At 44.1% G+C, this 11234-nt stretch overlaps 1 protein-coding gene and 1 long non-coding RNA gene across 2 annotated transcripts in view; both read left to right on the forward strand.

Annotated features, from left to right (window-relative positions):
• LOC149451972 (uncharacterized) overlaps positions 1-187 on the forward strand; it is a 78635-nt gene extending 78448 nt beyond the window's left edge. Inside the window, exon 8 of the mRNA XM_089689872.1 lies at positions 17-187. Within this exon, the coding sequence (XP_089545998.1) occupies positions 17-39 (23 nt within the window). The 3' untranslated portion in view covers positions 40-187. The remainder of the gene's footprint in view (positions 1-16) is intronic.
• A 2600-nt stretch (positions 188-2787) lies between these two features.
• Positions 2788-8104, forward strand: LOC149451974 (uncharacterized). The gene is made up of 2 exons (XR_016314961.1): positions 2788-3258; positions 5805-8104. It is a non-coding gene; the product is annotated as an uncharacterized LOC149451974 (long non-coding RNA).
• The last annotated feature ends 3130 nt before the right edge of the window (positions 8105-11234 follow it).

Below are 11234 nucleotides of genomic sequence, written 5' to 3' on the forward strand. Positions count from 1 at the left end.
CTTTTCTCTTCTACAGGAGAAACAAGAAAAAAGGAATAGTAAGAGGGAATGACTATTATAAGATCCCCGACACTTTGAGAAGACTGCGAGGTCAACGTTGAATCCCAAAGATTGTAAAGATTAATTATGGATTTCTGTAACCTTCAATCTTATCTGTATAAAATATTACAATGTAACTCATCTCCTATTATTCTATTGTCCCCAAATACTCGGGGTCAGGGTTTTTCAACCAGGGTTCCTCCAGAGGTTGCTAGGGGTTCCTTGGGCAGTGAGCAATTTCTGCCTCTCAGACAACATCCCACTGACACCATTGATCACTACCCCCGTAGGAGCCGCTGAGTTTTGGGTCCCCCTAAGCTAGGCACGGCCAGGCAACACACATTATCTCCACATCTTTACATGCACAGAGACAGTAAAACAGTCATCAAGCTGGTTTTTAGTTGTTTTTATTGAGGGGTTAACAACTTGGATGGAGTCTAGGGGTACATGGGATGCCCAAGGAAGTGTAAAACTTGAGTACGAACTTCTTAGCAAAAAATTCTGTGCAAAAATGTGGGTTAAGCAAAAACAGGAGCACTGAAGTCCCCTTTAGTGTACCTCTTCAGATCCCAGATAAATCCTCCTCTTCACCCACCTGCACTGGGGGTATCCCTGAGGTCCCAAGAACTAGCAATTAAGCAGTCCCAGATGAGAACTAGTTGGGTATTGCCAAATAGTAAATTAGGATGTTACCAGTTGGGTATTGCACCTTTCTGCCCTCTCCCTTTATCTGGCCCAGGGGGTGTAGAAGTTCTCACACTGTCTTGTCCTGTTAGCTTGATGGGTTAAAGCGGCTTTCAGGCCTTTTCTGGGCTGGCTTCTTACCGACATACAGGTTGTCCTCCCTAGGAGACAGTGGGACAGTGGAGATCCTTCTGTCCAAAAACCAGCCTGTAGGTAGGCTCCCCTCCCTGGTGCCCCCTCTCAAGCTCCACACTCCATCCTTTCTCTCAGTGCATGTTCCATCCGACAATACACACTGCTCCCCAAGGTTCCACCACATTCAAGGGTTGTCCTTGGTCACCATGCCCAGCCTCCTGCCAGGGGATTGGCCAAAGTCCCTTTAAACATGCAGATCTGGGCCTCCTCCCCTTCTCCACCTCTGTCCTGTTCCAGAAGCCCTGACCTGTTAGAGCCTCCCAGCCTGTCCTGAAGTGAACTCACTACCTCATTCTCAGGCTGACTCATCTCAGGCTGCTACCCAGCCTCTTACTAACAAAATCTTGTTTATCTAACCTAGAATGCGTTACATTAGTTATCTATACATGACTAATTCTTTGCAATGACCACACGTGTAAGGAGCATTTTTCCCACTGACCATGACCATACATGCTGATGCCTTTAGAGCTCACTTCACTGGAACTAGGGGGCCAAGCCCAACCCCTGAAAATCAACTCCACAACATAATCCCCACTCCACCAAACTTTACACTTGGCACAATGCAGTCAGGCAAGTACCGTTCTCCTGGCAACTGCCAAAACCAGACACGTCCATCAGATTGCCAGACATAGAAGTGTAATTAGTCATTCCAGAGAACACATCTCCACTGCTCTAGAGTCCAGTGGCAGCGTGCTTTACACCACGGCATCCGACGCTTTGCATTGCAGTTGGTGATGGAAGGCTTGGATGCAGCTGCTCGGCCATGGAAACCCATTCCATGAAGCTCTCTACGCACTGTTGTTGTGATAATCTGAAGGCCACACCAAGTTTGGAGGTTTGGCAATACAGTGTATATAGAGACATTTGTACAATAGTAGCCATGAATATAGATAATATGCGTATCATTCATGTTTTCATTAACATAGATAAATGTATAAATGTTGATGTGAGATAAATTAAAGAGTTGGAAAAATAAAGAGAATAGAAAAGAAGGGAAGAGTAAGAATATAAATGGAGGATCCAGGGAAGCAAATATACACAAGGAATGAGCATATGGACACAAATGTCTTTTGTTTTATATGTGTAACAAGAACCTATCAAAGTCTTTTGAAAGATACGATTCGATCCAAGGAGCCCAGATTTTCTCAAATTTATGGGATTTATCGTGAAGGATCGCAGCACATTTTTCATTGGACATATAACACATCATCTTATTTTTTGCTTTGGTGGAAGTTGTTATAGAGGACCACCAAGCCTTTTCCAGAGTCTGGCTGCAGTGAATAGGAATGGACTGATTTTTGGTGCAATTGGGTGCAGTTGGGAGGTTTTAAATTCAATAAATCTTCTTTTGGATTTTTTTGCATTCTTTTACCTATTAAAGTATGTATTATTCTATAAATATCTGTGCAAAATTGTTTCCCACCAAATATATATGAGGGTTCCTTTTGCTTGGCACCCCTGAAGCATTTGTCAGATATCGAAGGTTTAGACCTGGCTAGGCGTTGGGGCACCATATACCAACACATTAGTAGCTTAGAATTAGATCCAGTTGCAGCAATATTAATGGAGCAATGTGCAGTGGCGTGCCATATATGATGCCAGTGTGGATCTTCAAAAGAGAGAATATTTATTGTATCATGCATTTGTTCCTTTTAAACTCTTTTGACGTTCATCCATGAAATATCAGAGACATGTTTATGGAATGTAGCTGTCCCTACCAATAAGGAAATAAGATACCATGTTAGCTGCAGAAAGTGTTATCTGTTTGTAGCGTCACCTTTGTATCAGGGCTCCACCTTCCCACTCTATAGACCTTGCACAGAATATAATCTGTGTGACAACCTTTACAGTGACAGAGAGACTCAATCTCTGCCCTAGATGTGTCTTCCTGGAGGACAAAACCTAACATTGAAATGATCCTATAAAGCGAGAGCCCAGGATTTACCCAACTGGTGCTGAGGATATTCTCTATGACCTTCTACACAGAGAGACCAAATCAGACAGAATGTCAGAGAAAAATCTCAGGATCTCTAAAGAAGTACACAAGTCACTTTAATACTCAGAAAGATTTCTGTTTGAAAAGCCTCAGCGGTAGAATTTAATGGCGTCACTAGGAAAAGCCAAGAAGGAAGGTTCTCGTGGTGAAGAGACACCAAAAGCAAAAGGGGTCAGAGGAGACAAGGGAGCTCATAAGAAACATACCAAGTCTGCCAAAAATGATCAAAAGGTGACATCTTCACCCAAACCTGAGGAACTGAAAGGAAGCAAGACCCCTGAATTACAGGAGACGGGAGGTGAAGGAACATTACAAGAACATACAAAGCCAGACAAGACACAAAGGTCAGCAACTAAGTTTTTTCTTTCACCCTTATCTGTGGTTTTCCCCTTCTTGATATTGATGATAATAGTAATGCTTGTTATCTTGTCTCTGATAACACATTCCTTGCTCTGCCTCAGCTATACTTGGTGGGGGTATAATCAGGCAGACAGATAACCCTCCTCCCTTAACAACTCATTGATGCAGGCGCTAGGTCCTCTTTTCAACTTTTATTGCAGGGAAGTTAGAGTAAAACTACAAATGAAAGAAATAACATTCAATCAGTATATACAATCTACAAAACACACTAGTCTAGCTAGAAAGGGTTTTCAAACATATTGGCGATGTTTTCAACAGGCTGACAACAGAACTGCTGCTGAATACGTGTGGAGTCCTCTGGAAGAGATGTAAGATGGTAAGATGGCTGCTAGGAAATGTCTCTAAGACCTCATGGTGAAGCCCATAGGATAATGGGAAAACTATGATGGCCCTTAAGCAACAAAACTACAAAAACTAATCTATAAAACTGTAATACAAAGGAGCCACTAGATGGCGATATTACACTTTACCTTACATTCCATAGCATAATAAACTAAGAATGGACATAACATAAAAATATGCTGAAGGCATGACAAATATCTTAAGGATTCCTCTGGAGTAAAAGGGTTGGAAAAGCCTGCTGTGGATACATAGATGGAAAAATAGAGAGGAAAAGGAGGGAGAGATAGAAAAAATTAGAGAGGTAAAAGCAAGGGAAAGGTGAGAAAACAAGAGAAAGGAAATAAAGAGAGAAAAGTTGTGCACTTGACTTAGAGGTCTGGATTCTGGGCTCAAATCCCACCTGGGACTTTATCTTCATGAAACTGTTCTACCCCTCTTTGTTTTGCCTGTTTTCAAAATTTACAGTTAGGCTAATGCCCCGTACACATGGTCAGAAAATGGGATGACAAAAATCGCTTTCGGAGGGATTGTACCATAATCTGATAGTTAGTACACAGCTTTCAACAGTCGATCACAGCAGTCCATGTGACAATATCCACATTTTTCTCGTACGATAGCAGAGGGAACAATTTCCATTTAACCGCTTCCCAACCGCCCTATAAAAGAAATACTGCTACAGGGGTGCTACGTGATTTTGCATTTCTGGGTAGGGGGTGGCTGTCAATCACCGTGTCCTGGCCAGTGTTTACACACCGGCACCCAGTGATTTCTGAGGATCTTCGATGGGGAGGAGAACTGTTTTTTGTTTACAAACAGTCCTGCTCACTGTCAGCTCGGGCACACTGCACAGCACAGCCATCCAAAGCAGTGTGATTACAGTGAAGCACACCCCCCTGCCCCCTAGTAAGACACAGACAGCAGACAGTTAACCCTTTCATCGCCCCTCATGTTAACCCCTTCCTGCCCAGTGTCATTAGTACAGTGTCAGTGCTTTTTTTTAGTGACACCAAGTCAGTTCCCTCCAGTGTCAGAATGCTTGTCGCAGTCCCGCTATAAGTCGCTGATCGCCGCCATTACTAGTAAAAATTAAAGAGAAAAAAGAAATCCCCGTATATATACCTCCATTTGTGGATGCTATAACGTTCACGTAAACCAATTAATGTACACATATTGGGATATTTTTTAGCAAACACAAGGAGCAGGATACATTTTGGCCTACACTTATGACAAGGCAGAGTCAGGATACAAACCAGTTCACAGTGGGTTGTAGAGGTACAGGAATATTAGACAGAGGTAGAGTCAGGGTACAAAGCAGGGTCAGCTCACAGCCAGGCAGTGAATTACTAAATCAGGAAGCAGAATACAGAGTCCAAACACTAGTCAAGGTCACAACATGTAGACAGAAATCCAAAGACGGGTCAAAGGCAAGTCAGGTCATACATAGGCAGGTCAGGCCATACATAGGCAGGTCAGGTGATACATAGGCAGGTCAGGCCATACATAGGCAGGTCAGGTCATACATAGGCAGGTCAGGTGATACATAGGCAGGTCAGGTCATACTCTGGCAGGTCAGGTCATACATAGGCAGGTCAGGTCATACATAGGCAGGTCAGATCATACATAGGCAGGGCAGGTGATACATAGGTAGGTCAGGTCATACATAGGTAGGTCATGGCATACATAGGTAGGTCAGGTCACAGGTAAATCAGGGACTAGCTGAAGACCACTCAACAATCCATCCATGTCACACTGCAGTGTAAATAGGCTGTTTGGTGCCAATACCAGTGCTGAGCATGCACATGCGCCTACACACACTCTGCTCAGTATGCACGCTAATATGTTTCCACATGCATGCTCATACATGTCTTGCAATGAGTGTACACGTATTAACAGCAATGGTCTATTCATTCTAGCACATGGACTTAAAATGCTTCATAATATTTTGGTGCCACATAATTGTAGCAAATAAACATGACCTGGATCCATGCGCAGAGGACATTTTGCCAGTTTAAGTAACCCGAGTCCTCATCAGGACTTAGTTCAGATAAGGACTGGAAATACAACCCAAATGGCTTCTCTTTATTCCTCTTCATAGTTAATGGAACTTTTCTGTTTTCCTCTTCTGTAGTTTCCACCAAACAGGAAGACGCAGCCAGCTGACCCAACCAGCAGGTACCAATGAGAACCCCCATGTCATTGGACTGATTGGGAGAAGAAGTCGGTTTTTCAGTGTTCATTTGGACCCTTACACTAATCCACAGAATATGGAAAGAAGTTTAGTTTCTCAGCATTGTTACAGATCAGAAACAAAAAGTCACTAGGGGTGGAGCGGTGTTCACCATGATGGTGCTTGTGGATGACTCCTTGGTCGGTGTGGTTAGAGAGTCAACACCAAACCTCAAAATACTTACCTTCCTCACCCTTGACACCACCAAACTTCTAGTACACTCCCTCATCATCTCACGCCTTGACTACTGTAATTCTCTTCTCACCGGCCTACCCCAGTGCAGGCTCTCCCCGCTCCAGACCATCCTGAACTCAGCGGCTAGACTCATCCACCTCACCACCCGCTCCACCTCTGCCACCCCCCTCTGCCTCTCCCTCCACTGGCTCCCGATTGCCCAACGCATCAAATTTAAACTCCTAACCCTGACCTACAAAGCCGTTCACAACACTGCCCCTGACTACCTCACCAACCTGATCCCCAAGTACCGCCCTACCCGTACCCTTTGCTCCTCACAGGACCTCCTTCTATCCTGCTCCCTGGTCTCCTCCTCCCATGCACGACTGCAGGACTTCTCCAGGTCCTCCCCCATCCTCTGGAACTCACTGCCCCAATCCATCAGACTGTCGCCTTCCATCTTCACATTCAGGCGCTCCCTCAAAACCCATCTCTTCAGGGAAGCCTACCCCACCCTCACCTAACGGCCATTCTCCCTCTTTCCTCCCACCCCTCATTCCCCTCAGCCACTTCCTACTGTACCTTTACCCCCTCCCACCTAGATTGTAAGCTCGAAAGAGTAGGGCCCTCTTACCCCTCGTACATTGTTTGTTGTTGTTGTACTGTTTCATGTATTGTCCCCCCTATTGTACAGCGCTGAGCAAACCCTTTGGCGCTATATAAACTCGAAGTAATAATAATAATAATAATAAAATACACAAATTGTGGACCAATTCAGCCAGAAAGCTGTAATGGGTCTGGAAATGTAGCAGGATTATAGAGGAGCGATACAAACAATCCACTGATGATGTCTCCTCCTCACAAAAGCTTTATTCAGCCACAAGCAACCTATAGAATGTCCCCATCCAGGGACCGCTCCTCCTCAACATGCTGCACCCCAACATGCTTAGTCATGAAGATAGGACTCCCACAAGCAAGTGTTTTGGGTTAATTCATTGGCTCTGATGAAGAGGGGATCACCCCTCGAAACGTGTCAGTATTTTTGGAAGGTCTTTGTGCAGTTGGGATTCATCCAAGAGACCAGACGTTCTCACGCTCCTTATGGAGTTTGATATGTGTTTACATTTGTGCTGTTTGTGAGTATACATCTACTCCTTTTATCATTAATAAAATCACTATTGAGGTGATGCGCTAGGTTGTGGTGCACTCTGTTTTTCGTTTTTGCAATTCCCCAGAATAGAAGATTGGAGCTCCATGTTGTTCATTATAAATCCAGAATGATTTACTTTCACATATTTTGAAATAGAATAATAACATCCTCATATCATAAAAGCCAACACATTTCAGGAGGGCTTCAACATGCCCCTTCATCAGGGCTAAAGGAGGATTCATTTTTTAAAAGGTTCTATTTATTAAATGTGTGCAATAAATATAATTCATTTAACATTATGAATGAAACAAGAATGTAATATTGTGAAAAGGCAAAATATAAACTTTAACATTTCTATAGAGCTTTCCTACTATCCTGCTGTACACCGTGACACCAAAATATTTCTCCTGATTTTCACCAAATGTATGACTGGTTCACGGTTCAGTATTTCATCACTCTTTATTGTTTTAGAGACAAACAATAACTGTGGTCACCTTGTTGGAGGATCGCAGTGATCACATGACTATGGGCATCTTAGATTGGCTGCTAGCAGAGCATAGTCTCTGCAATTGTAGGATGTCAGCTCCAGCCTGGTGAGGGAGAGGAGTAAAGTGTATGAATAATAATAATAATAATAATAATAATAAACACGCACTCCCAGCATGGTACGATCCCAGCAAGGATGTAAATTCACAATGGGCTGGTGTGGTGTGAGGATTTCAATGAATATACTGTACCGTACTGCACTTCATTTAATTTTCTATTTTATTTATTTTTAATAAAAATAATAAATAATAGTAATAAACTTAATGTAATTTTCTAAAGTATAATAAAGAACATGCACCTGCCAGCCCATGGGATCTGCACAATCTCATTGCTTATGTCTCACAATCTCATTGCTTATGTCTCACAATCTCATTGCTTATGTCTCACAATCTCATTGCTTATGTCTCACAATCTCATTGCTTATGTCTCACAATCTCATTGCCTGTGTATGTTGCACGTTGTTGCTTTTTGTTTACTTTGGTGTTGCCATCACTAAAACCACTTCCACCCAAAATAGCCCTTCTATCAAACAACCTTTAGCCCGGGTTCACACTGATGTGGTATCTGTGCGAATTTCGTACCGCATCAGAATCACACCCCGTTCATGCGAACTGCCGCGGGTGTGTATGTTAAGTTAACATCACCCCAAAATAAGTCCACAAACCGCAGTGCGATGTGCAGAATCAGATCGCATAGGTGTGATTCTAGTGCGGACCAAAAAAAGGGTCCTTTTTGGTGCGGCTGCTTTGCGATTAAAGCCATACGAAATGTATGGCTCCAATCGCACCGCACACAAATGGCATGTGATTTGCACAGGAAATATAATAAATGTCTATAGAATCAAAAGTTCAGTGAAAAAAAACTTAATGATGTCAATCCACCACCACAAAGTGCTCTCGCTTGCAGTAAAGTCATTCACAAATGCCGTCACCGTCTTCTGTGAGTCCAAAACTCACCAAAACTAATGGCTGCCGCTACAACAGCATGACCGCCTGTGTGTCTACACAGAAATTCCAAAGGTGCACGTGGCTGGCAAATGATTGTGTCCACAGGTATCACTCGGTCTGGTCAGGCCAGCAGCTCAAAGTCCACTTCCAGACAACATTCAGGTCTCCTCACCACTGAGAGCAAAACAGCCATCCTGTTAATTGAAATATTTTGTATGATTTCTATTAATTTTGATGATTTTGTGAGAATTGTTGGTAATTTGTTGTTTTATTTCTGTAATATTAGTATTATTTTTATTATTATTATTCGGGTAATAATGACTTAACAGCCCTATACCGGGGACTCTGCACTCCTGATCCTTATAGCTTGTGTTTAGTTTGTTACATAGTATCTCTATACAGTTGGGTGGCACAGTGGCTAACATGTCTGCCCTGCAATAATTGAGTGATGGGTTCAATTCCCAACCATGGCGCCTCCTGCATGGAGTTTGCATGTTCTCCCTGTGTTCACGTGTGTTTCCTCCAGGTGCTCCAGTTTCCTCCCACACTCCAAAGACATGCTGGTAGGTTAATTGGCTCCTGTCTAAATTGTCCTAGTTTCATCCCTGGCCATGTGGGATCTCCTGCATGGAGGGGGTTGGGGAAAGACCTGGCAACCTACCCTGTAAGATAATTGCTAAGACAATTCATGGAAAAAGTCACTTACATATGACAATCCATGCAATCGCCAAGGGTCAGATATGACTGACTAGATAGATAGATCTCTATACAGTAGGCAATGAGTTTAAAAACTTAAGCTGGCCATACGCGGGTCGGATGCCGAAAGGATTTTCTTTAGAAAAACTTTTCTAAGAATTTCCATTCTAATTTTGCATTATTAGTGAGCCACAACAATGGCTGATTTTTTGAGCGACCATCAAATTTGAGTGATCGGGCTTGTTGTAAATTTACAAAAAAATGAACGCACTTTTTATCAACGATGGGAGAATTGTGCGAGAAATGTAATCGAAATGAGCGTGAGCTGCGACCTGGAAAGAAAAGAAAATTCTTGGCCACGAAAATTCTTTTCTGTGGCAACACGAAGTGAAATTACAGGCTTGGTTGGTGGAATTTTGAAATCAATGGCGGTGCCATCGGGTTACAAAATGCGTGAAATTTCTGATTTTCTAATAAAAATATGTTCAGAATTTGACCCGTGAATGGCCTGCATTACCTGATTGTGCAGACTATTTGAGAAACCTTTGATACACAGTATTTGTATGTTTCTTCTTGGCCTGATATTTGTCAGCTGGATACTGTTGCCAATTCAATTATATAATGTCACAAATTTGTTTCTTTTCATTAACCTCTTCACAACGGCGGCCTCCCGGTGTCTGGGCCTAGATGCTGATCTGCCGCACATTTGTGTGCAATTAACCAAAAACATATGTGCTAAGAGCATGCACCCTGCACCCTCCCAGCACACATGTCCAGTGCTCACAGAAAGGTCCCGGTCTGCTCTTTCAATCAGGACCTTTCCCGATCATGTGACCGCCATAATGACGTGTCACGGCGGTCACATGATCCCTAAACCCCGCCTGTCCCGCCTCCCGGCTTCTCAAATTCTTAAAAGGCCAGGAGGCGCCGGCGGGAAGGGGTTAAAGAAGTTTGTGCGGTGTCTTTGTCTTCTTTCTTTTTTTACCCCGGATTCACACCTGAGCGTATTCCGCAGCATTTTACAGAAATGCACTACAGTCCATGGAACATGATTTCCTATGGGACACATTCACATCTCCGAGTTTTCACCCGCTGCAATTTTTGAACAGGGACAAGCTAGGTTCACATCTGTGCGGGTGGTGCCACTGTGGGGCCCGCACAGATACCTGCAGCTGCACCACCACACAGAGGAATGCAGGACCCGCACAGATACCTGCAGCTGCACCACCCACACAGAGGAATGCGGGACCCGCACAGATACCTGCAGCTGCACCACCACACAGAGGAATGTTGGACCTGTACAGATACCTGCAGCTGCACCACCCACACAGAGGAATGCGGGACCCGTACAGATACCTGCAGCTGCACCACCCACACAGAGGAATGCGGGACCCGTACAGATACCTGCAGCTGCACCACCCACACAGAGGAATGCGGGACCCGCACAGATACCTGCAGCTGCACCACCCACACAGAGGAATGCGGGACCCGCACAGATATCTGCAGCTGCACCACCCACACAGAGGAATGCAAGACCCGCACAGATATCTGCAGCTGCACCACCCACACAGAGGAATGCGGGACCCATGGGAGGTTTCCATTAATTCTAATGGCACACCGCCCGCACTGGAAATCGCAACTGTTCTGAGAACCTCGCTTCCCATGTGGGCTGTGATTTTCTGAGGAAGTGCAGGGACTTCTTCTCTGCGTGTCCCGGGGGATGGGAATCCATTCAAATGACTGGGCTCTCATGCCCGCGCAAAGTGTGACATATGTGAACCTGGCCTTAGGGACTTTTTTGAACGCAAAAAGTTGCGT

This window comes from Staurois parvus, unplaced genomic scaffold (assembly GCF_062004578.1).
Source record: "Staurois parvus isolate SC_StPar_1 unplaced genomic scaffold, SC_StPar_1.0 ptg000503l, whole genome shotgun sequence".
Classification (NCBI taxonomy): Eukaryota; Metazoa; Chordata; class Amphibia; order Anura; family Ranidae; genus Staurois; species Staurois parvus.